Source organism: Phaseolus vulgaris, chromosome 6, assembly GCF_051622355.1.
Source record: "Phaseolus vulgaris cultivar YP4 chromosome 6, ASM5162235v1, whole genome shotgun sequence".
Classification (NCBI taxonomy): Eukaryota; Viridiplantae; Streptophyta; class Magnoliopsida; order Fabales; family Fabaceae; genus Phaseolus; species Phaseolus vulgaris.
Genome location: NC_143503.1, coordinates 27,775,563 through 27,803,132, shown reverse-complemented (window position 1 = coordinate 27,803,132; position 27,570 = coordinate 27,775,563). Strand labels below are relative to the sequence as shown.

At 29.5% G+C, this 27,570-nt stretch overlaps 3 protein-coding genes across 6 annotated transcripts; 2 read left to right on the top strand and 1 right to left on the bottom strand.

Moving 5' to 3' along the window:
• Positions 1–8,577: 8,577 nt before the first annotated feature.
• On the bottom strand, positions 8,578–13,826 carry LOC137831811 (myosin-binding protein 1). 4 transcript variants are annotated; one of them, XM_068639632.2, is made up of 4 exons: positions 13,602–13,826; positions 11,939–13,158; positions 10,060–11,526; positions 8,578–9,022 (listed from the first exon to the last, which is right to left on the bottom strand). In XM_068639632.2, exons 2-3 carry the CDS (start codon positions 13,041–13,043, stop codon positions 10,073–10,075), a joined length of 2,559 nt encoding a protein of 852 aa, XP_068495733.1. In that variant the 5' UTR covers positions 13,044–13,158; positions 13,602–13,826; the 3' UTR covers positions 8,578–9,022; positions 10,060–10,072. The 4 variants fall into 4 exon arrangements, with proteins under 4 accessions (XP_068495733.1, XP_068495734.1, XP_068495735.1 ...); XM_068639633.2 differs by lacking the exon at positions 13,602–13,826 and adding an exon at positions 13,439–13,592; XM_068639634.2 differs by lacking the exon at positions 13,602–13,826 and adding an exon at positions 13,291–13,436.
• Positions 13,827–15,852: 2,026 nt separating this feature from the next.
• LOC137831810 (putative aldo-keto reductase 1) lies at positions 15,853–19,048 on the top strand. Its single transcript, XM_068639631.1, has 7 exons — positions 15,853–16,163; positions 16,256–16,423; positions 16,520–16,723; positions 16,845–17,017; positions 17,194–17,290; positions 17,581–17,737; positions 18,552–19,048. The coding sequence occupies exons 1-7, from the start codon at positions 16,104–16,106 to the stop codon at positions 18,743–18,745; spliced, it is 1,053 nt and encodes a 350-aa protein (XP_068495732.1). The 5' UTR covers positions 15,853–16,103; the 3' UTR covers positions 18,746–19,048.
• A 2,449-nt stretch (positions 19,049–21,497) lies between these two features.
• On the top strand, positions 21,498–25,043 carry LOC137831809 (putative aldo-keto reductase 1). The gene is made up of 7 exons (XM_068639630.1): positions 21,498–21,730; positions 21,819–21,986; positions 22,122–22,322; positions 22,436–22,608; positions 22,783–22,879; positions 23,154–23,307; positions 24,638–25,043. The coding sequence occupies exons 1-7, from the start codon at positions 21,677–21,679 to the stop codon at positions 24,829–24,831; spliced, it is 1,041 nt and encodes a 346-aa protein (XP_068495731.1). The 5' UTR covers positions 21,498–21,676; the 3' UTR covers positions 24,832–25,043.
• Positions 25,044–27,570: the final 2,527 nt, after the last annotated feature.

The following is a 27,570-nucleotide window of genomic DNA, read 5'->3' as shown; positions in this document are numbered from 1 at the left end:
TTTTTATAAATTATTGTGAAATTTTGATATCACAACAAGATTGTTTGTCAAAAGATAATCCATCATTTACTTTTTAAGAGAAAATAATAAAAGTAAAAGGAAGAAAATACATCACAACATAGGAATTACACTAAACATGTCAACTAATTAGAAAAACTTACATTCTAAAGAAACCTCACTATTACATAGCATAAATCAATCCTAAGATCAATTCTATGTTTACTAATTCATCTGTACATTTGTTTCTCTCTCTATAAACATGAGTTAAAAATAAATTTTTGTTTAAAACACATTTAATAAGTACTATCTAATTTATATAATAATGTGAATAGTGTTGAAAACCTTCAATAAAATCTTGATAAAAAAATACTATTTCTTAAAAAGTTACGTTTACTCTTATTTGTGTGTGTGTGTATATATATATATATTATATATATTTTGGTTATTTTAAATTAAAAAATAAAATAAAAATGAATAAAATATTAATTTATTAAAGTGTAAAGGGTATGTTTTTAGTGTAGAGGGTTTTAGTATATAATAGCCCATTATAGTGTGGTTGATGTTGTGAATTTATTCTTATTTGAGAGATTTGTGAAAAAGTAGGAGGAGGTTCCACAGGTAGCAGCAGCAAGGTGTGATTGAGAAGAGTAGAGAGAATAATGGGTGAGTCTTGGTTTTGTAGCCAGAAAAGACACTTAACATTTTCTTACTTATCATTGAATTCATTAAAAGGAAGCATGGACCCAATCCTTCACATGCATGTCCTTAGTGTTGTCCACTCCATTTCCAACTGTAATCTCAGAAGATCATCACTCAACCCTCATCATCATCATCATTTCATCAACAAAAACAACTCAAACTTATTGTTATCTTTTTTTTCTTACGTACTTTCAAATATGTGTGTGCCTCACATGCAACACCCAATGCCTCTGTCTCCTTCCTCTAAGACACACCAATAACCTCACTTACCCTTTCTGCCTTTCTCACCCTCTTCTCCTCTTTCTAAGTTTCCCATCATAACATCTAATGCATATATATCAAATACAGTTTAATAGAGTCAAATAAAAAAACCATTGTGTTTGTGTCTCACTTCCTCAAACATGATGGGTGGTTAGGGTCTCACAATTGGTATGCGTGCTTAAATTCCAATCCTTGCTTTGCTTTGCTTTTCCACACCCCCATGCCTTGTAGGTCCTCCCTCACCCTTTAATTTCTTCCTTCAACCATATCACCCACGCGCTTCTTTTTCCTTCTTAACACTATTTTTCTTTCTTTTCAAATACTTACATGACTGTCACACTTCTTGTTTATGGGTATCAGACATGGTTCAAGAATATAATGGATATTACAGAAGATTAGGCTTTTTGATTAACAACATTTACACTTCGAATAACAAAGAAGCATATTACTTAAATGAAAAGATTCACACAAAAATAGTTAATGATATATATATATATATATAGAATATATGTGTAGTATGTATGGTAAATGAATGGAAGGGGTGATGTAGGAGAAAGAGATAGAGAAAGAAGGCCATTTTTGAAGAGCATTGATTTGAGGCGAGAGAGAGAAAATTAGAAGCAGAAACGAGGAACAGGAACACAAGGTGGACAAGTTAGATATTTTGGTACAAATTTAGAAGGAAATTTTGGTACAAATTTAGAAGGAAAGAGTGGTCTTGTTGTCCTTGGTACCAAGAAATTCAGTCCACTTCTTCCAATGCTAATGCAATGGTCTTTAATCAGGTGTACCTCCTTCTGCTCCTGCTCCTGTTGATGCTCTCTACCACCTAATTATGTATGACCAATCTGTGATGTGTGAACAGTTTCTTTATTGGGTCTAATGCATAATAATTAGTTCTGGACCATTTGAACAGCAGAAAAAAAATGAGAGTTAGGTTTGAAAAAGAATGCAGCAGTAATAAGAAGAGGTGGAGTAGAGTATAATATAAGAATAGTAATAAGGTGACAGCTAAGGGGTGAGTGTGGAGGGTTTGACGCATTTGGTGTTGTTGGGAAATTGGAAATGCAAATGTCAACAGCAGATTGTTGGCATTGGCATTTGGTTATTAGTTACTTGCAAGTTGGAAGAGAAGAGAGAGCAAAGAGACACAGAAGAAGAACAGGTGTCTCTGAAGGAACAGTTCTTTGCCTTGCCTTAAATGAGTTTGCAATTATATGCGGTACTATAGTTTTTTGGCTCCCTTCTGAACTTCACCATGTGACTTGTTTGGGGCATGTGCCCCACCATTCTTTTGGCACCTTCTCTTCATCACCATTTCAATTTCCTTGCCCCCACACACATTAATTCAATTCTCAGGTTTCTACCACTTCGAGCTATTGGTACGAGCTTTCGGTTTGGACTTGATATGAGTTGTAAAAAACTTTCACTTCTCTTAGTGTCAAAATCTAATACTAAATTTTTTTCTTCTTTTTTCATTGATTGTCTCATTGATTGTCTCGATGTAGTAAAAAATCTGATAGACAATTTTGCAAAGTTTCAGCATATAAAAAAAAATTTATAGTAAATTTTTTGAGTAATAATAAAAAATGAAGGTTCTTAACATTTCAAATTGTTAGTTTTGGATTAGAAACTAAAGATTCAGTCAACTGGATCTTTCGATTCTTGGTCTCGGTGTTCTCTCACGGATGAGTGTGTATCTGAAAGGTGTTCCGATGACAAAATCGGAAATGATACTAGTTAATTTAAGATAAATTAATTTTATTTACCTTTTAGGTTGAACATCTATTTATAAGACTCTCTTATTGAGCTTAAGACTGCTTGAATCTTTTCTTTTTGCACCTAAACACATACATGTATCTTTGGGTTTGTTTTATGGACTTTGCTACAATAACTAATTTAATTTAATTTATTTAATTTTGCTAATTAACCTTTCGGTCTGATCTTTCGATGCAATCTTTCGATCTAGACAGTACATCAGTGTTTGAGGGTTCTTGAGACTTTATCTTTATTTGAGACGGTGATTAAAAACTAAAATTATTTCATAAATATAATATATAAAAGAATAAATATTTTATAAAATTTAGTTAAATTTAAAGGTCTCTTATACTAAGATTATTTTAAACTTGTCTCACTAAAAGTTTATTAAATATTGAATTTATTATGTGGCATCCATCAATATATAATTTCACCCTACTTTAAAAGTAGAGTAATAGTTAATCAATCCAATGAAAGAAAATGTTTTTATTAAGAAGAAAAGTAGTTATTAAATTAAATCACATAGTTAGATTAACGAAAACTGAGTTTAATTAACGGTTGGTCACTTTTGGAATCAAAATTTAGTTTGTGGTGAAAGATACGTCCATATCCGGTGTTCTTGATTCTTTAACCCAGTGTTGTCACAAAGGGACAAAAGTTTACGGTTTTCGGGTATGTTTGATAATTGATAATTGACAGGGAGGGTTTTGTTTCTGATTTTTCCATCAGATATTGTCCATAATAACTATAAAAATATTTATAGTTAAAAGTAATGATCAATCATGGAAAATCATTCTCTTGATTTATTTCATTTAATGTAATAATTTTTTATGTTCTCTCATCCAGATAATTTATTTTAAGATTTATAAAAAAATAAAATATTCTCCTTCTGATATTGTGATATTTTCTTATTTATTAATGAAATAATATTAATTAAAATAATACCATTGTTTTCTTTTTAATTAAGTGAAATATATATATATTCACTAAAAAAACATTAAATAATAATCAAATTTAGAGAAAAAAATAATTAGTCACCCTATTAACTAAATTAGATACTACTTTAAAAACTAAAAAATTATTCATATATCAAGTGATTTCTATTATTAATAAAAATTTATAAAATATTAATAACTAAAACTTTGGTAGCTAAGGATTAGATACAAATTTAGAAACTATTATATAATTTTTTATTAATAATAGAAACTACTTTAGAAATCAATAAATTTTTTAATTTATAAAAATATCTCTAATTTAGTCAAATAGTAATTAATTATTTTAGTTTCTAAAATTAGCTTTTATTTAATGATTTTCTTGTATTGATTATATATATAAATGTGTAAGGATAACAAAAATTTATGTACAAATTTATCATTTTATCTTGTGTTATGAAAGTTATTATATTTAAATTCATTTATTATTTTATCTTTTATTATATTTTTCGTGAAGGGAATGCGTGTGTTGATAAGTTGGCTAATTTAGAATTTATCCATAGAGAATCTTTTCATTAGTATAATAGGCTTCCAAGTTCCATCTTGTTTTCTTTATAAATAAGTATAGTCTACTTATGTATCGTTTTTGTTAAGATATGAGTTTTGATCTAGTTCCCTGTATTTTTGTATTTTTTTTAAATAATATTTTTTTATGTGATGACAAATGATTGTTGTTACGTGAGTGTCACTAAAAAAACATCAATAAAATTATCAATAAAAAAATATTGATTTTACTAGAAGCAAAATTTTATTAACTTTTTTACCATTATTATTTTACTCCTAATATTAAAAGCATTATCCTTTCATATACATACATTTCCATCCAATCCTTAAAAAAAAGTATATTTCGGTTCAAAAATACCTTTATCCTAGATCTTAACTAGAGGGGCAAGTCATGTTTTGAAAGTTGTTTGTTATCCACCATTGCAATGTATATCTGGGAGTTCTTTAAAGACTTACTAAGAATTCATAGAATGTTTCTTCATTCAGATGCAAAATGGCTTTTGATGATATAATCTTAATAAGAGGTTAAGGTTAAATTTAATTATGAACGTAGAATTTTGTTTACACTCTGAATAAATATGCTACTATAAAGTTGAGTATTTTTAATATTGGTGTTAGGAGTAGGACAAAATGCTGATATAAAATTACGTGCAAATGGTCCCATGCATGCACAGTTAATCTTCTACAACTATTGCAAAGTTGACTTCAATGGTGAGAAAGTCAACCAACGCGTTCATAAGTGATCAATTGTCAAAACTAAACCTACTCCAACACGTGCCACATCAATGCTCATAATAAACACGCCATGCATGCATACATACATATGCAGAGGAAACATGTCACGGTAAACACGGAAAACAAAACAAAAACCTATTTGAAAAAGAAAGACAAAAAAACTAGAGAGATCCACCAGAAAAACATTGGACACATCAGCTGAAAATTTTGCTTTTCTGTAAACAAAAATCTCATCGTGCATATCATTGACTGATATGAGATCGAGGAAGTACATATATAACATGATACAATTTAAAAAATGAAAGAAAAGAATCAATGCACAAGATTAAAAGAATGTATGAATATATAAAAAAACATGAAGCAGTAACAGTAAGTTGTATCTGTCATGGAGAAGTATAAGATCTGACAGAGATCATACATTCATATACAAACACGTATATATATTAATTAGAGTACTTTTGACAGAGTTTGAATTTTTGAGGTGCAGTGGCAGATATTTTTGGGGTATCATATCATCATCGTGCTGCTTCAGACTTGGGAAAGAGTGGTGGTGCATGAGCATGAATTTCACCTAAAGTGCAACGCCCTTTATTGCGACCAGGTACGGTGGAACATGGGTTTCTCTGAGAGGAATTTACGGGGCCTCTTTGCAATGAATGGAGCAGTACTACATTCTTGTGCAGCCATTGCTCTCCCTCTAGTGTTCTTGCTCCACTTGTTTTCTGCAAACTCAACACCAGAATCATTGTTGTGAGGAGCAAACTCATCTTCATGTACCAATGTCGACCCATTTCGTGATGGGGAAATTATGTTGAATCACTTCTGATTATGTGATGTAGAGATCTTGTGGAGCAAAGCAAAAGACTAGTAAAAAAATTGATAAGATATCAAATGCTAAAAGGAAGAGGAAGTTTGAAGGAAGATATTGAACATGGTTGTATATATAGATAGATAGATATACAAGACGAGGTTTGATGTGTAACCCTAATATAATGTGTTGACCAAAATCAGCAGATTGAAATTGTCAAGAGCGGTGCAGATAGTCTAAATCAAACACCACAATTTTCTTATCATATGTGCTAAGCATTCACATACTTTAATGTTATTTTAATTAAGTCCACGTTCAAATAGTTTATAGTTAAGTTTACATTGATTGCTACATTTTTCCACTTTCGGTTCTTTTTATTATTTTTCTAGCAATGCTGTGCTTTTTTCCATTCTTTGATGTACATTACCAAGCATTTTCTTAGCCCTGTAGTTTGATTTACACGAATCTAATTAAGATCGTGACTATATATCTGACGGAGCCATATTTCACCAGCTCACAATATAAAATGAAATGAAGTTAGGTTTAATGGTAACTATGGTGTATAGGGAAAATGGTTATGAGAAATTGAAATTGTTTTATGCAGCAATAGAATATGTTTTAAAAGTGTTGTTGTTAGAGATTTCAAAATGAGAGATAAAGATTTTTTTATAGTATATAAGTGAGTTTAAATTTTATTTTATAAATCAGTTTTATAAGATTGAGTTAGGTTTAAACTCTACTTCTTAATATAATATCAAAGTTATTTAGAACTAATTTTAACAAGATTGTTAGACTTATCAGACTACTGGACCATTCATAACATATATAGTTTCACGCACGAATTGATGACGTGAAGGAGTATGTCAAAAATCTCATATAAACTAAATTTTTATAAAGTTGAGTTAAACTTAAAAGTAGAATAAATATATTTATGAAATTAATATTTTAGTGATTATTTTTATATGTAAATAAAACAAAATTATCACATTGCATTTAACTACATCATATTTTATGCTTGAATTTGCGAGTCAACTAAATTGATGGGTTGTGATTAACAAATACTCGTGTTTCTTATTCACGCGGTTTAAAAAGTGTCAAAAAATGGAATGTTAGACCAACCTCATTAGTCAAACCAAAATATAGATATAAACCAACTTGATGTGGCCTAAATTTCCAAACACACTAAGAAATGTTAAAAACATTTTCGAAGAGAGAGAAAAAAAAACATTAGAAAATACTCAAAAACTAGATTTTTCTTATGCACGAAAATAATTTCTATTTAATTTTAGCCGATATCTTAAACAAACTGAAATTTTTATTTATTTTTCTTAAAAGCATATACAATATCAAATTTTAGCCAACTCAAACAATAGATAAAGTAAAGACCTATGTTTCAATTCCTTTTAAAAAAATGGTCGAATATTTAGGGGTTTGATCTCTTATTTGTCTTTAAATTGATTTCTGTATATTAAAAACTCTCGTAAAAAGATGTCGTGAGCATTCAAAATTATATCTGAGTCATGACCTATTTATTAATCACAGATATGATAGAAGTACATGAAAGAAAGTGTTACTTGCAAGAAAAAGGACAAATAAAAAAACATAAATTTTAAATATTATATAAAGAGATAAAATTACAATTTAATATCTAAAAGTTTTAAATTAAGGATACAGGTTTTTCATATAGTTCGATATCTTTACTAATACACTTTTTTTTATTGTCTCATGCAACAATATTGTTTATTAAATATAATATATAATTAATATTTAATAATTTTCAAATAATTATTAAAACAAATTAATTATACCACATCCTTCTTAAAAATATTTAAAATAAATTCAATAAACGATAAAAAAAATATTTCATTCGTTGCAATATTTCTGTGGGTTACGTTAAATTTGTGCCCACTAAAAAAAGCTTTGATAAGTTTTGTTTAATACGGTGGTCGAAATCGGGCAATTGCTTTCTCCATCCAATAATTTTGAATCAATGAATTCTTAAAATTCCAGAATTGCTCTTCATTCTAGATAAAAGACATCATATTTGTCGTAATTATAATTTAATATGAACAAATTATAGTATATAGATAGATATAAATAAAGTTGGAATCCATTATAAGAATTATCGTTAAGCATAATGATATAAATGAAAATCAAATACAATAAGTATACTTCCTGTATTCTTATTATTTCTCTAGTCATGTACTTATACTATGGTATATCCTTTTATGTTTTTGGTCTTCTACCAAACTTTCTATTTTGTCCAACCAACACTGCAAAGTTTTGGATTCAATTCTTTCTAGTTTCGGAGGCAATTACTTTTAGTACCTCCATATCAAATTGTTCATAAATTGAAAATATTGTGAATTACATAATTTGAAAATCTATTTCAAACTCTGCAATATAATCACAATTTAAAAACCATTTTAAATTGTATAATCCAAAAACATATTACGTACGATTTATAATACAATAATATATTTATGTTATTCATAATTCATAAATAAATTTCAGATTGTAAGTTAGAGTACATTTCTAAATTATGTAATCTAAATTCTGAATTATATAATTCAAAAATTTAAAATATATTTCTAAATCAAAAATGTATTTTAAATTATGTAACATGAATTAAGCAATCTAGAATGTATTTTTGATCTAGAAATATATTTCAAATTCTGAAATTTAAAACATGTTTCCAAATTTCACATTCCAGAAATATTAAGTAGGAGTATTTTAAATTTTTCCAACATCTTTATGAAGGTGCAGGAAGAAACCATAGGGGTGAAGAAAACAAATTGCCAAGACTGGATCAAACAGAAATTCATGAACAAAGCCTAATATTTGGGCCAATATTTGTACAAACACTAGGGCAAATAGAGCCCATATATAAAATTTTCACAGATGTTAATTCACTGTATATTCAAACTACACAATCCAATACGAGAAGATTACACCAATTAAACAAACAAGCAGTCACTCATTTACAATGAAAATATGACAAAGGAAAATTTTTTGTTGTAAAAAGACAGTATAAATGGCAGACGAAAACCTTGTGAACTCAATGCAGCAAAAACGTTCAATGAAACCCCGAATAAAAGGCAGGGGGGAGAAAAGGGAAAAAGAAACTCAACATTATTTCAAATCCTATTTTCTTATATCCTGGATGAAAGCAAGCTATGTTACTGTACAGTTGCAACCAGCCTTGGTAACCTGGTTCACTATTGTACAATTTCACTTCCTCCTGGTTGCCGATCCAATCATTGGTCTGCAAAACAAGTAGTATCCAAAAGTGAAAATTTTGTTTACAGTATACTAAAATAGTAAAATCTGATGCAAATTTCTAAACAGCATAGGATTGCGTAATCTTCCTTCAGATGTCAATATTGTATTTTGCAATTATTTGTTGTGAGGTAAGGAACCACGAATCATACTAATGAAGTTTTGCAGACATCAACATTAATATGACCTCTGATATATGATTAATGATCTTCCCATTCATTTGTTGTCTCACACACTGCTAGAAGAAACACCTTTTATGGCTTTTTTTTTTCTTTCTAAATTGATTAGAATCTATAAATTAATTTTTTTCTCCATATTATCCTTTAATTTTGCAGTCGTTAAATTATACTTATACTCTAACCATATACGTGACTGCATGATTAATCCATAAACAATTACAAAAACCTACCAACTAAAGTGACAAACTATTCCTTGAACAAGACTTCACTTTCTCTAAATCTAAGCTGCTTGTTAATTAATACTTAACACTTTCAGCATTGAATCATACTTTCATCTCGATCTTTTTCATTCTTGAACAGAACAGCAGCGACATTTCCAGATCCAACCACCAACTTGACTTTATTTGCTGTATTATCCAACGTCATGTCATCTTTGACATCAATCCCACCTCCCCACCATTTTATTGTCAGCCATCTACTATTTCTTAATTTACATAAATATTTAGTAATTTTGTAAATACGGCAATATCAAAAAATCCCCTAATTGACACCCAATTAGAAAATAATCTTTTTTATTTGATACGTACGTATTTAAGTCAACGAAATTTGCCCATCTGAAGCTTCATTCACTAAACATATATCACCCGGTCAAACATTTTCCTCCGTACTTAATATACTAAATCACATAGGCACATAATTATCGTGGACAAATTTCTTTTCTAAATTAGTCCGAAGTTAAAACAAAAAAAGAACAGATAAAGTAAATTGGATCAATATAATTTTAAAAAATAAGACAGAAAGATTCTTTGATTTATTGCCTAATGTTTCAGCAATAATTACTGACCTTATATACAGCCTCAAGCAACAGGTTCATCTAATTCTCTTATTCCAATCTGACGTAATTGTTGTAGGTGATCAGCTACTTCCCGCAATAATTTAAGTCCTTCTTCTCCAGTGCTCGACAAGTTGATACTATGCTTAAGGAAACTCAAATCCGACTCAAGAACTTGCAACCTTCCAATAAAATCGGAAGCCAAACTTCGTGTAGAAGATAAATCATTATTCCCAAAGAGCACAGGAGAGCTATGTCCATTGAACCCAAGTTCACTATTTTTCTTGCAAACTATTGGTTCCTTGGATGAGGAATGATCACCCTTGTCATCTGAATTTAATTGAAGTGAAGAAACAGATTCTTGCATTAGAATATTATTATCCAACTTCTCTAAGTTTTCCAGGCATTCATTTTCATCATTTTCAGAATTTATCCAATTGTCCCTAGATTGATGAATATTCAGGAATAAGTAAACTTGCTTCTCCAAGTTCTCCAAACGTTGGGAAATATATAACCTTTCATCTTGAAACTCCAATGGTGAATTTTTTACAGATTGAATATTCTGTTTCTCCAGAGATATGGGTAGAACTTCAGCTTTGTCAGATATATCAGTATTTTCAGTAACTGACTTTCCAAGGATAATTTCATCCTTTTCAATGCAATGATCCAATCCAATATCTTTCACCTTCATTTCAGAGTTTATCTCCACCTCAAGCTTTGCTTCCAACTCTACGATCTCTTTCTCCTTCTCAACCAGAAGGTCATTAGCTTTCTGCAAAGCTTCGGTTTCATACTCTGACTGCTCATCCATCATTCTTAAGTACTGCAAGGCTTCCATGTGTAACGTTGCCTTTTCTTCCTGCAGCCTTGTTATCATAGCTAATGCTTGATTTGCAGCAACTGCAGAAGCATTTCTTTCTTCTTCCAGCTCTTTATATAGAGCATTCATAAGTTTCCTATCATGATCAACTTGTCTCTTTAGCCTGTCAACTGCACTTTCACCTTCAATTTCACTGACAATGCTTCCATCCAGAGATAGACCAGATTCATTTCGCTCAAGTGAAATCATCCTTTGAAGTATCTGCATTCCAGCAGCGTTAGAAACATCAGAACTCTTCACTTCATCACTGTTCATAGACAATCTTGGACTAATGATGTCATTAACATATAGATCGGTCCCTCGAGTTGCTGAAAATTGTGACAGCAAAATCTTCAAATCTTCACTGATTCTTGTACAATCCTTTCCAAGCCAATGTTCTACAAGCATGCCAGGTCTTCCTCTGTTACTGACAGCTAGCTTATAGGCATCACCAAGATCAAGTAAATTGGGGTTTTGATGACCAATATCATTAGAAAAGGGGGTTGATTCTAAACCTGCTTCCGATGTTTTTGGCTTATCAACTGACTCAATTGTTTCCTCATAGTCCGTGGTTATTCTTTGCTTAGACTTTAACCCCACTTCATCAGTTGTCAAATCATCTATAATAAAATGGACAAAAGGTTTTTCGTCAGTACAAATACTCATGGAACTTATGCACTTAAAATAGTAAAAAATTAGGAGCCTATTAGGTTTCATAAAATGTTTCCTGTTTTCATAAATAGTTACTAAAATATCATCTTGGTTTGACTTTATTTCCTGCTTCTAAATATTTGTATCGGAAAAAGTGACAACAACAAAATCTTGTTTTCACTATTTTCCATACAAATCTTTGACAACAAGAAGCAAAGTAAAAATAAGAAGACATTTCTGTAATGATTTGTTAAAATAGAAAATGTTTTCTCAAATCAAATATGCCTATATTTTTCAGCTATGAAAAAGGTACAACCTTTTTAACGCATTTATATAAGTGTCACATGGTATACATAAAAGCAACTGCAAAAAATAACTTACAGTTTTTCTTTGAATGTTCAACAGGAACTCCTATTTTATTTGATAATGCAGGGACTTCATTACAGGAAATAGGCTCAATTGTGGAAGGACAGACAGCATTTCTCTCAACCTGCTGCTGAGAATCGAATTCGGCCAAACCATTCCTACTGTCCAGTGTTGCTTCTGTAGATTTACTGCCATGAGCATCTGTATTTTCTAATTGCATTCCTGCCTCAGATAATGATGGTTGAAGTCCAGAAGAGAAAATCCCGAGTTTCTCTGAATCCAAATCCTCATTTAAATCAAGGATGGGAGGCTCCATATGTTCACATGAAAATTCTATATCTTTCTTGGTGTCACATGTACCCCTAACAGGTACGCTTGTACCACCATCATCAGATAAGGAAAGTTCCTGTTCAGACTCGGTATCAGAAGTAACCTTTAGCTCAGTGTAACCGACATGAGGTAAAGGATCTGCCTGTTTACTTCTAAGGCGAACACCTCTGGTGGATACAAATGACTTTGCTCTTCTTTTCATGTGAAAATTGTTTCCAACAACATTTGATACATCAAACTCAGCACCGCCAGACCCAATTGATTTGGTAATCACCAACCTTCGATCACAACTTTTTAAAGCCCATTGCTCATTACAACAAGAACAGAATCTCGCACTCTCATTTCCACCAAGTAATGGATCCTGATCAAATCTGGACACGGATCCCTCTCCTAATTTACCCACCAATAACCTGTAGGTTTCAGCATTAGATTTGTTGACAGTAGCAAAAGAAAAAAGGCAGCTTTCACACATTCCTTGAACATTCACAAGCTTATCATGTGCACGACAAAGAACCAAAGAAGAAATCTCCGTCTTATGACCACTGCAAATCAAGTCCCAATAATATCCATCTCTCTCCTTGCCTAACACGTGATCAAGCCTTGAGCAGAACAAACACGGTGTTTGCAATTTGCAGTAACCAGCAAGCTTTGTAATCAAATAAGAAAAAGCAGCATCAATAAACAGGAAAAAGATCAGCAACCATTCAAGAAAAGCCGAAGCCAAGGCCATGGTAACACTCGGGGAGAGCTTGCGGCACTCAGAAGACGAGATTCCGGCGGCAGCCACCATCCACACTTCTCAAGCGGCTTCAAAATTAGAAACCGATTTTGCTTGAAAGTTCAACAGATCAAACTTTGACCTTCTTCCCGAGATGATATAAATAATTGAAGGCAAAACGTCCAAACTGAATACATTCAGGAAGGAAAATCAAAATCAGAATATTGTTTATCTATTAACATCATCATCCAATAATCTGAAATTGAATAAAAAAGACAAACTGGAGAGCATAAACACGTTGCTTAAAACAAGATCAAACCATGAAAACGGAAGGAAGAAGTTGGAACAACTATTAATTCATTTTGATTGAGATGCTAAAGTTAAATTAATGAATCGACATGTACTATAAAAGTCTCAGGTGAACCTAAAAAGAAAGAAATAAACTGAAACGTAAATCTTATTCGTACCAATATCACCATGAACAGGTAATTTAAAGCAGATGAAACCAAATCGAATTTTCCAAGTATAAGATAGTGAATTAAAGAAGACAATAAAAGAGGAGTTATTAGTAAGCAGTTATTGGAGGAACTGAAAAAATAAATGAGATGAAGAAAATGAAGTGAAAAATACCTTATGAAAATTATATTATAGCAAGATAATTTATGAGAGAGAGAAGAAAAGAGAGTGAAATGAGATGAAGAGAATATTAGAAATTAAGAATGTGAACCGATCCAAACAAAGTAAACCAACTAACACAAAGCTTGAACTTTCCAACGGAAATCCACGCAATTTTCACCCTTTTTCTCTTCTTTCTTTTGCGCGGACAAAAAGAAAAGAAAAAGATGAGAAACCGACAAGGACAAAAAGGTCAACCCAGTCTTGAGTTTAAAGCAATATAAAAAAATTAAATTATTATTACTAAATAAAAATATTCTTAAATATAATATTATAGTTCTTAAATCTGATTGAATTACAAACCTAACAAATAATTTATTGACAGATTATTTCGTTAACAACTATGTTTAGATATAGTAACTCCAAATATAATTTTAAACTATATAATTTAAAATTTATTATGATATTATGAAAGGGGTATTTTGGTCATTTTTAAATTAGACAGTGTCTTGGATCACACTCAATTTGACATATTCTTTTACCAGTTGAGTGATTGATTGTATTTTTAAATATTAAATTATTCATTTTTAAAAATATTTATCTGAAAAGTATTTTAATTTTTTTAACAATGAAATTACAATTTTAACGAAAATAAAATTCCAAATATGTGAACTATTTCACTATCTTCAGGTATTGGTTGAATTAGAAGAAATTTTGTATTGGTTGAATTAGAAGAAATTTTATTAATATAGTATAATTTTTTATCTTAATTATTAAAATATATAATTTTTTAAAAATTATTAAAATAAATAAATCATATTAATGTGACATAATTTTATTATAAAAATATGACATAATTTTAATATATTTAAATTAAAATCGTACTAAATTAACACGATTTAATATAATTAAAATTTTATTAAAATTATACAATTTATTTATTTAAATAATTTTAAAAAATTTATCTATTTTAATCATTAAAAAATAAAATTATATTAAACTATTAAATATTCTGAATTAAACTAAGGCTCTCTGTTCAATCCAGTTTAAGATTTTCTTAGGTCACACACTAATTTTATCCAAATCCAACAAAAAGATATATACACTCCTATTACCAAACTTGTACTTATTTTATAATCACAGTTGTAAATTGAAAAATGTTTAAGATATTTTTTCAATAAATATAAAATACTTAGAATTTAAGATTTTTTATAAAAATATTAGATCCAACTTCTTTTCTCTAAATAAAACATAAGAAATTGAACCAAATAATAAAGTCTATATATTTCCAAGTTCCGATAATAAATTTTAAAGCTAAAAGTGTGAGTAATTTTACGCTCACCACTCTCCGTCTTATATTTGTCTTCTTTTAACTTTTCAACCGACCATTAGTTGTGCTTCTTTATAAAAGTTTGTCACATTACCAATAATATTATTGTGCTGTTTCTATCAATTTTGTATCATTACATTTAAATTTCAAAAGTAAAAAATGCAATCATATTTATTTCTATATGTTAAAATAATTATGAAAAAAATTAATGAGTTTGTTTATACTCAAAACTAATATTTGATTATAACTATAACAAGTTTTTTATTTAAAACTTATTACTAGTTTCTTTAAGAATAATATTGTAAAAATATTTTTTATTTTAAGGCATATGGTATTGTATGAGATAAGTCTTCTCGAGTGAACAATTGATTTATTATTTTCGATTGTATTTTTGTTTTTTTTTTCTCTCTTAACATTCGTGTTTCGAACATTAATAAGAAGTATAATTATAAAATGTTATTTGATGATTAAATAAGTGTTTAGTATTCAAATACAATTAACGTTATAATAATAAAAATATCTAGTTTTGTTATTGTATCTATCTATATGATATTGATGAATTTTTTTCTTTTGGATCGAAATTAATATATGTGTTATATTAAAAATATATTAACTAATTCATTATTGTCTTAATCTTAATACAGACATAATAATCGGTAAACCGTTCTGCCCCTGTCAATACAGTATTTATAAAGTATTTCTAAACACTTATAAAATGATACTTTGTTCACAAAAGACATTTTTAATTAAATTTAAAAGCTATCTGTTAACTTATACTCATGACCAAAATGTTTCTTTAGGCAGAAATTTGCAAATTTATGAAAAACATTTGATGGAACCCTGAACAAGTGGAGTTGATTCTCAAAGTTTCACAAAGAGTAGGAAAATAATTTACACTTTTATCTTTCAAAAGTCTGTGTTATAATCAGACAAACCGGAACCACAAGCATGTTGTCGTGTTGGTGTGGAATTCTGGTTCTTCTATGCTAATGCCTTGGTGACATAACCAAAGTAGATTTTAACTTTGTGCAGTCAAAATATTCCCAACCACCCTGAAAATATCTGTCAATAAAAAACTATAACTCACAATAACACCTTCAATAATTGTACTAAGAAAAACTTGTACCTCCAATAATAGTATAAATAGGTGTGTCTGTAGTTATCCAGCAAGAACAGGGACGAAGCAAATGGCAGAAGAGATGAGTGTGGAGATTCCTAGAGTCAAACTTCGAAGCCAAGGTTTTGAGGTACTATCTACCTTCTCCTATTCCCACTTCGATTAATTTCAACAACATCAAAGATTTTGTATAACACTGAATCTTGTTCTATTTCACAATAGGTTTCAAAGTTGGGGTTGGGTTGTATGAACCTTAGTGGAGGCTACATTGATGGTATTCCTGATGATGAAGGCATATCTCTTATTAAGTACGCATTCGCTCACGGAATTACTTTCTTTGACACTGCTGATATTTATGGGGCCAACGCTAACGAAGTTTTGATCGGAAAAGTAACCATTTTTTTTCTCACCCTTGCTTACACTTCAATTAAGTGATTCTGGAAATACGGTGGAATCACTTTCAGAGTGTTTCGTTGTTTTGATCAGGCTTTAAAGCAGTTACCAAGAGAAAAAGTCCAACTAGCCACAAAATTTGGCATTGCAGGAATCAATTTTCCTCATACGCAAGTCAAAGGTACACCAGAGTACGTGCGATCGTCTTGTGAAGCTAGCTTGAAACGTCTTGATGTTGAGTACATTGACCTCTATTATCAGCACAGAGTTGACCAAACAGTACCTATAGAAGAAACAGTTCAGATTCCTTCTTCCATTACACCTTTTTTATTTCTTAAAACTTATTATATACTTTGTACTGCATGTTCTGTCTCAGTAGACAAAAGTTACATATGTCAATGGTTTTGTTGTATTGTAGGTAGGTGAGCTAAAAAAGTTGGTGGAAGAGGGAAAAGTGAGGTATATAGGGTTATCTGAAGCGAGTTCGGATACTATAAGAAGAGCACATGCTGTCCATCCCATCACAGCTTTGCAAATAGAGTGGTCCCTATGGACCCGTGACATTGAGGAGGAGATAGTTCCTCTCTGTAGGTTAGTTCAAGTTCTTCTCCAAGATCATTGGAATGTATAATTCTCATATATGTTCCTTAACTAAAAATAAACAAATATTTTGACACTCTATTTAACTGAGTTACTTGGAAAGAAGGTAGAAAAATACAATTAAAAAGAATTGATCTGCTGTTTATGTGTTTATGTTATTGATACAGGGAGCTTGGCATTGGAATTGTACCATACAGCCCTCTGGGCCGAGGCTTTTTTGGTGGCAAAGGAGTTCTGGAAACCATGCCTGTAAATAAGGCCCTGGTACAATATTTTAGCATACATTTGTGTATTTCTACTGGATACTGCAGAATTTTTGGATGTGACAACTAGCTGATAAACAATCAATCCTTCAACTTGAACCAATAGTAGATTTGTTTTATAATTGCTATGTATTTTTCAAATTGAAAATACTTGTGTGAATGAACAAAAGTAATGATGGAAGGTACCATACATTTTACTTTTCCATATCAAAGAAAAAGTTGGACTGGATACTGAAAAAAACTATGCAGAAGAGATCTGATTGCCTAATGGCTAGTAATTTCATTTGGCAGATTGAATACCATCCTCGCTTCAAATCAGAGAACATGGGAAAGAACAAGTTAATATACGACCGAATAGAAAGCCTTGCAAAGAAACACCACTGCACTCCTCCCCAATTGGCATTAGCTTGGGTACTCCACCAAGGAAACGATGTGGTTCCTATTCCTGGTGAGTGACAAAATATGGTTACCTTTCTAAGATAGAGAAAGTGATAAAATATCTTAAATACCAACTACTCCAAATTAGTATCTCAGTGTATAAGGATTCAGGATTATGGTTTTATTTTCTTCAATCGGAACAACTTATTATGCTAACATATTTCTATGACTTCCCTTGAACACTGGTCAAGAAAGAGTATAAATATAGACTCTTCAAGAATATGTGGGCGATATAGTTGTGCATTTAGCGTGCTTATCTTTGTGGCCTGTTAATGTGTGGTTAGAGACATTAGAAAACTTTTGGTTAACTTTACTTTTTTTCCCATTGAAGAGATAGGGGAAAGTTGACCATTTACTAGAATTAGCTTATATAGCATCCAACTGCAGCGCAAGAACGATCTAGTGTACTAAGTCACTTGCTGAAGCTTCTCAATGAAGTTCTATAAATGAACTTTATAGTCATCTCAGGCATTTCCCAGATTATGTATTGTCTTTTCAAGTGGTTATATTTTTTTCTTCAACAAGAATAAGTTTTGATGAAAATAATGAGATGATTTTCTTTTGTTCTGTATGCAGTTTTCCTAAAGCATTTAAAGTAAGAGTATTTTATCTTTCACCAAGTCCATTGTTATGACATTTGTTAGATAGTAGATTTTTGTTGTGCCATTTGGTAGTCGGAAGAGTAATCAGATATGCAATAATTCTGAGTCTTTGGTGGATCACTGCTATAACCAAGGACAATTTATCTATCTATCTAAATTTAACAGGTAGGCTATCAATTTTTTACTCACCACAAATGTACAACTCTGACTGTACTTTTACAGGAACAACCAAGATTAAGAACCTTGATCAAAACATCGGTGCATTATCACTGAAATTTACAGAAAGTGACTTGAGAGAAATTTCTGAGGCTGTTCCCATAGAAGATGTAGCAGGGTCTCGATACTTCTTTGAGAATGACAAAGATTCTTGGAAATTTGCCGACACACCTCCAATAGATCCGAGGGTCTCAACTTAAGACATAGTAAATCATTTTCAGTTGGCAATTCATGAGATGCAAGAACTAGTACGATTATAAGCTGCCAGTGCATTATGCAGATGTAGTATATAAGGATATGATATGTTGTGAGTTTTCTTTTAGCAGTATGCATAATAACTTAGTAAGAGTCCAACTCAACTATGGACACGTGATGGTTGGGTGGTTAAAGTTTTTAGTTTAAAATGCAGTACTACCTGATTATGTATTAAGCAAAAGTTCTGATTGTTTTTATATATACTTACAATTAAACGTGAGGGTTTAACTCATGTTTAAGGAACCAAATGTGTTCTTCTTTATTGGTCTTATTACAAGGATGATATGTCCAAACCCCAATGTGCATGACCTTATTTTGGTATAAATCCTAAATTGGTATCGAGAGGATTTGACTGTAACTTGTATAGATGTCAGTATTTTTATTTATATGAAAGAGAGATACAATAATAAGAAATAAAGATAATCATTAATATAGAGAAATATTTATTAACATGTTTTCCTATTTGATATAATCAAATTATAATATCTTCTTATTTAATATTATCAAATTATATTTTTAACCATGTGTATCTAAAAGTTAATTTGAGCTGCAAACTAATTTGGAGTTGAGTAAAAGGAAATTCGACTCGGCCTAGTAAAATGTTGTAAAACTGAGCTAATTGCTGGAGATAATCTTGTCAAATTACAAAAGTAAACTTATTTAAATAAAGCTATTGATTTTGTGCTTGTCATAACGTAGTACTAAATTTGAATAAATTAAAAAAGTATTTTTAAAAACCTAAATTAAATTAGTTAATTTGATATTATACAGAAATAGAGAGAGTATTTACATTGTTAGTTATTTCTATATTAAAATAAATAAATATAACCGTTTTTAATTTAATTCAATTCATATAATAGTTCAGTTTTTCTTTATTTTATCATAAATAGAAAAAAAAATAGAACTCATTGTAAATTAAAAAAATATAACTGAATTGGGTTAATTTCAATCCTGAAGAAAAAAGATGTGAGAGAATATTCATAATTTGGATAAAAGAAAATGATGGGTAGGAAATGAGAGAAAATGAATTCATGTAAAGAGCCATTCCCCCTCTTCTCACCCCTCTTCTCATATATAAAAATTGGAAAGAAAAAATACTTAAGATAGTGGTGTTCTTTTCTTTTGTTTTTATTTTTGATTTTGTCATGATGATATATATAATATTTTTTTATTATTTTTTCATTATATTGAATGATATGTTGTTAATAAAAAAAATGTATGATATTTAGGAGTTAGAGTTTAGGATTTAGGGTTTAAATATTTAATATTTGTTTTATATATTTTCTCTTCTCTATAAATAAATTTATTGTACAGTTCGCATTACATATAATATTTATATTGTAAAATGTCCTCTAAAATATCTACATAGTTATGTATTTACATACAATCTAATTTAATATAAATAAGTATAATAATACATTTGTATATGTTAAATAATATTATTTTTGCGATTCTTTCCATGTTTGAATATTAAGTAACTCATATATTTTTCAAAAATAATTATTTAAACATACCGAAATAAATTATTCAATAGTATAAAAATCTAAAAAAAATCTTATGTTTTATTATTTAAATTTTTTAAATATATAAATAAATTTGTAAACTAACATTTTATATCTTTTATAAAAAAAAAACTCATTTACAACTATTACATCAAGACTTTAAGAAACTTTATTCACAAATCAACTTTAATATATCACACAATATACTCACTTTTTTTACATTTTTATTTTAAATTCTTACAAATTAACTTTCTCCAATCCTTATACTCTTCTCAATTCAAACAGAATTTAAGCTATTGTATAGCACATTATATCTACATTGAAAGTTTAAAATTCATTTCCACTGTCACTAAAGTTGTATTGCCCAATATAACTTTACTTTGAAAGTCTAAAAATCATGCAATCAAAGCACATTTTCTTTAAAATGAAGTTCTGTATCTGATTTATCCAGGTTGATAATTTTATTAAAAAATATTCATTTTAATAAAATTAAAAAAAAATATAGATGTACGGAGCAGCCCTAAATTGGTTTTGGATTTGGTGTAGATTCCGTTGACCGTTTTTGAAAGACACGGATAACCGTGGAGCGTTATTTTCTTAAGCATCCTTTAAAACAATATTTTATCCCATTGTTTAAGGAGAATACAAACATTAATTTATAATTAGGTCTCTGTAAATGTGCGAATTTTACTTATATGTATTAATAAAAAATGTTTTAAATTTTTATAAAAAATTGCTTTTATTTTGATTCATACAGGATTTGTTTAAAATAATAATTTGTCAATTAATTGACACAAGTGAGTAAAACTAACAAATGTAATTTTTATCCTTAGTTAAAAAATTATTTTGATTTTTATAATATTTTACTTCGTTATGTGAGTAATTTAACAGTACGATGAGTTATTCGTTACATAATCATTTAAAAAAACAAAGTTCTACATTTTCTTTGAATTTCACCATTAAAATAGAGAAAGTTAAAAGAATATATATAAAAGCAAGATCCATAAGTTTAGGATGAATTAAAAAATGGATTCCATAAGTTTGAGATAAAAAGATCAATATATATATATATATATAATTTTATGATATTATTATTATTCTAGTTCAGTATGGTATATGAAATTAATCCTTTTTTTTTATATGTTATAATTTTTTAATTAATAATATTAAACTGTCGTTGAAAAGACACTAGGTCGAATTTGAATTAGGATAGTGGAAACGTAATGAGTGATGAAAAGATGGGTTTCTCTGACGCACTGAATGACGAAGCGAACGAGCTTTTCTGATTCCTATATAAAGGCCTCACCTCACTTGTAATGGAAAAGGAGTAGAAAAGAAGAGACTGTGAATCTTTGAATCACCAACTAAACAACAATGGAGGAAGTGCAACACATTCAAAGAGTTAAACTTGGGACCCAAGGCTTTGAGGTTCTTACTTACAGTGTCTAATATGCTTCTCTTATCTTCATACTACTAATGCGTAATATTCATTTTTGTGTTTCTTTTTCTATTACAGGTTTCAAAATTGGGATTCGGATGCATGGGCCTAACTGGAGCGTACAATGATCCTCTCCCAGAAGAGGATGGCATTTCTATTATCAACTATGCCTTCAGTAAGGGAATTACCTTTTTTGATACAGCTGATGTTTATGGAGCTAATGCCAATGAACTTTTGGTTGGGAAGGTACAAATTATTTCTTTTGATTTCAAGTAATCATGCTTGTGTTGGAATGGATTGAAGTGTATATATGACTGCAAATTTTCCTTTATTAGTCAGTTGTTGTGTTTGTCATTTTCTTTTTTGGTTTTGTTTGACAAGGCTTTGAAGCAGCTACCCAGAGAAAAGATCCAGATAGCCACGAAATTTGGTATTATGGGAAGAGACTCTAATGTTCAGATCAAGGGTTCGCCTGAATATGTGCGCTCGTGCTGTGAAGCTAGCTTGAAGCGTCTTGATGTTGAATACATTGATCTCTATTATCAGCATAGAGTGGACCAATCTATACCTATAGAGGAAACAGTTAATCATTTCTTCCTTTCAGAAATCTATCTATGATTTTGCTCATATGTAGCAGAACACATTATAAAGCTGTTGATGTTATCTGAATTTTGTCACTCCTTATTATATTTTAGGTGGGTGAACTTAAGAGACTGGTGGAAGAGGGTAAAGTGAAGTATATTGGGTTATCTGAAGCGAGTCCAGATACTATAAGGAGAGCACACGCAGTTCATCCCATCACAGCTGTGCAAATAGAGTGGTCTCTGTGGACTCGTGACGTTGAGGAAGAGATAATCCCACTCTGCAGGTTAGTTCCATTTTTTTTAAGTTCGTGCCCTGCGCCTGTTGTATAAAAAATGTGAGTTGTGAATGTTTATATTAAAGAAAAACAGAACAGTAAAAGAAGGAAAATGAAAAGAAAAGTTATAATACATTTTTGTGTTAATCTGACTTCAATTTTGTAATGCTTCTATTGGTACAGGGAACTTGGTATTGGAATTGTACCATATAGTCCTCTGGGTCGTGGATTTTTTGGGGGAAAAGGAGTTCTGGAAAATGTGCCTGCAATTAGCAACCTGGTATATATCATTGTAGCATTTACAGTTTCACCTGTGTTTCTACTGCATAAGGTGGAAATGGAATTGTTAAGATGTGACAAATAATCAATTCTCATTATTGAATATAATTTTTGTTGGTTTGTTGTCTTCATTGCAAATACATGTAGTATTTAAACTTAAAATGGTTATGCAGGGAATGCCGACTTATATCTTTTTCTCACATAAAAAGAGTATAAAATTATACTTAAAAAAAAAGGTTATATTGTTTGCTGATGGTTATTATTTAACTTGTCAGAAAAGACATCCACGTTTCCAAGCAGAGAACCTGGAGAAGAACAAGAATATATATGAACGAATTGAAATCCTTGCAAAGAAGCATCAGGCCACTCCTGCTCAGTTGGCATTAGCATGGGTTCTCCAACAAGGAGAGGATGTTATTCCTATCCCTGGTGAGTGACAATCTATCAGATACTCTCTCTGGTCTGAACTGGTATCCTATGTACCAAGAAGATAGTATTTATTATTTTTATTATTTTATTTCCCAATCTGAACAAATTATTATGCACCTATAGTTTTTTTTCTTAAAAAAAACTTTGTTAAACATCACTATTAACCTTGACATTTCAGTCTGCAAGTCCAGAAAAAATCCATTAAAAAAGAAACACAGAGGAACAAACCAAATCCATGCTCAAAAACATACAGAACAAGCTTCCTTAAAAAGAATTAAACAACACGAAACATGGAAAAAATTCCAGACTAATAACCGCACAATTTCCTTCATGAAAGATGTGAGATACTTTAAACTCTATAGCATCACAATTCTTCATGTATTTCCTCCATCTACCTCTGAGAAACCACAGAATAATCTGAGAAGATATCATTCCTCATAGTTTTTTTTGGAAGAATTAACTGATGATTTGATGTAACTTTGTGGAAGAATTAACTGATAATTTGATGTAACTTTATGGAAGAATTGCCTGATAATTTGATGTAATCTTTAACAGTGTGTATAGCCGAATCTAGGTCTATGTTTTGTTGAAATCTATCATGATTTCATTCTTCACAGCATCGTAACAGCAGTCAGGGGAACATCTTTCACTAGGGGCTACCTCCAGCTTTAATAAACTGAACAAAACCAACATAAGAGAAGAAATGTATACCAGAAAATTTTTGCTGCCATCAAGACCAGATTTCCAAGGCAATATTAGATTAAAAAAAGTGAAAAAGTGTTTTCTTCTTGTTGCTTACATAAAGAACCGTAGAGCACATTGAAAAACCTTTATACTGAATCTCCTCAACAGAAGTCATTCTGTTGTGCAACAGCTTCCTTGAAACCAGAGAGTTTAGTCATGTACTTTTTATACTGGTCAAATAATTGAAGAACTGGTGCAGTATAATAGTGCATTCCATGTTTTAAAGACTCAGTTTTTTCTTATGTACTAATGTTGCTGATTGAAGGTCTACTCATTTAATTAGATTGTATATCTTGCTATGCAAATATCTACTTGCCTTCTCAAGTGCTTAGTTTCATAAAGTTCTATAGGAGGAAGACCTATTAAAAATATTTGTTGATTTCTTTAGCTCTATATCCAATCTCCCTGCAGCTTTTACCAAGGCTTTATTTAACTTGTATCGTGTCATTGATAAATATTGAGGAATACATAAAGTATTTTGAAAAGTTTGAACTGTTATATCCAAAGCATTTTGAAGCACAAATATGTTCAGTGTTCATAAATAGGTGCATGATTGTTCCTCATCAATTTCTTTGCACCTTTACAGGAACAACTAAGATTAAAAACCTGGATCAAAACCTAGGAGCCTTAGCAGTGAAACTGTCAAAACAGGACCTGAGAGAAATTTCTGAGGCGGTTCCCACTGGTGATGTAGCAGGTACTAGATTCTACAATGGAATGGACCAGCTTTCTTGGAAGTTTGCCAACACACCTTCAAAAGATTCAAGAGTCTCAACCTGACGCACTCAACTCCACCTTCAGTAAGAGAATCCACATATCCAAGTTACATGAATTGAGGGTAATAAGGCTGATATCAGGAAGCTATTAAAATATCAATGATGTCTCCATGGGGGACATTTTAGACTATTTGGCTGGTTAAAGTTTTTATTTAAACTGCAATACCTTTTTGTTATACAATAAGTAATAAATAATAATAGGTTGGTATTTATAAATTTTCACTTGCCCCTTTATTTTTTTTCTCACTCTATTTATCAATATTAAATATTATCTTATACTGCATGTAGTTCATATTTAAAGTAATTAAGATACTTATTGGATAAGGGTCTTGTTCAATAAATGGAAAGGTAGAGACAAAATGTTTGATCTTACCAGTTTCAGTGTGGATGATTGAAGTGGAATGCTCCAAGATGTGCAAACACAGACAAACTTGAGTTTTATTATAGTTAATTGTTAGTTAACATATATGATGTTGCTGATTAAATCAATTTGGTAATATTTAATTTATTATGTTATGAATGTGTGAATTAAAAATGGGAGGATTTTCCATACCTACGAACCAAATCTAACTAGAATTGTCATAATTTGAAATATTTTATCTAATTTTATTTGATCTAATTTTATATTTTGCTTACAGTTTAGTTTTCTCACCACATATATATATATATATATATATATATATATATATATGTGAAATGATGTAATCCCAAGTATAACTTGCACCAGTTTCAGTACTCTACAAAAATAAAAAATATACAGTTGTTATGACAATGGTTGTGTAAGATATCTCTTACTATGTAAAAAATCTAGAATCAAAACTGAGGAAAACTAAAGATCGAAATGAAGCAATGAAAAATAAATATTAATTGTGTCATTATATTGTATCTAGAATAAAATAGACTGCACTTATTTGAGTATTTAAACAAATTAAATGATATTTTTTTAAGCAGTCAAATAACATTAAATTGTATATATCCGTTTCATTCTTATATAAAACGCTCGTTATATATATAATATGATCAAATTATACTATATCGATAGTGTTACAATTTTCAACCATTGATTTTACTATCTTTTAACAGTGTTAACATAATCAATCTAGTTATTTATGTGACAAAAATGCATCATCAATCATAACAAAGCCATGATAAAAATGACTCTTAGCCATAATATGGATTTTAGTTAGTAAAGTAAAAACTTACACAATTTTTTTCTATACAGTGATATTTGCCTGACTTTGAAATTTGAAGATTTTTTTGGGAAAATTTATAATTTTTTTCAAAATTTACTATCAGTTAGTGGTTGAATCATAATCAAATTACTAGTAATTATATATATATATATATATAATTACGAACTACGAACAATATATAATAGTATTGAGTAATAAGATATCATAAAATTATAAGCAAACTAGTAAAATTTTTATATTTAAGTTGAATTACTTATATAATTTCATGATTGCATTATGAATAAAGTAATTAGAAATTAAGATTTTAATTATTGTTCTTTATTAAGCTTTGAGAATTGAAAAGTTGTGTTGAATTATTATATTCTTACATGTGAATTCATAATTAGTTAATTTGAAATATGTGAATAATGATAATTGTTTTGAATTTTATCAGCGAATTTAATTTGTTTAGTTGTTCAGTTTATTGTTATGTGATAAATTAAAATTGTATTGATCGAGGAATTTAAGACTTATATTCAAGTTTGAAAACTTGTGACACTGCATTAAAAATTATTTTGTAGGTGTAGGATTATACAGATGATTGTTATTTTAATATACTTTAAAATTGTTGCTATCTATATATTTTGCTTATGCGATTATTTATTGTTTTAAAATAAGATAGAAGTTGAGTGTGAAACTTTTAATTTAATTTTTTTTGAAGTGCATCTTCTATTTTACTAAGTGACATTTTCAAGTAACAAATTATTATTCAAGTGGTAGATTTTATTGTTCAATATATATTGCAAGTTTAACTTACTAATATTTTAAAATACTTTAATATTTTTTTATTTACTTATATAGTAGGAATAATATTTAACCACCTATTATTTACTTTATATTTCACATTTCTTTATACTTTTTTATGACTTTATAAATTATAAATCTAATATTTATATAAATTATTATTATATTCGATTAGACTAATTAAACTTAAAATTCATACCAAATAAATTGTTTTGCTTGAATTGTTAGAGGAGTAAGATTTGTCCAGATAAATCAATAGTTCTTACTTTCTAAATTGTTACCATTTAAGAAATACTTACACCAGTCTTTCTAGATCACACTCTTATCCACATTTTTTATTTATAGTTTTTTTTGTTTTTTTTGTTATATAATGACTCCAATTTAATGTTTCTTTTACATATTAATAACAATAATGATGATACACATGTATTTTTTTAAATAAATTTATTAAAATAGTTTTACTATTTAAATATATCATTACTATGAAATGAAATAAAGAGTAATTAATTTAAAAATAAATTAAAGATTAAAAACAATAAGTTTTTTAAGACAATCAGAAAAAGAAAATTATTTAATATAAATCAATTTTAAAGATAAGTTATATTGAGTAAATTAGATACTATTTTAGAAACTAAGAACATTATTATATCTAAATTAGTTTTTATTATTCATAAATAGTTTATAAATTGATATATAAGATTTTAACTATCAACTCAACTATGTAATATAAATAATTAAATAATTGGTAGCTAAAATCTTGAAAGCTA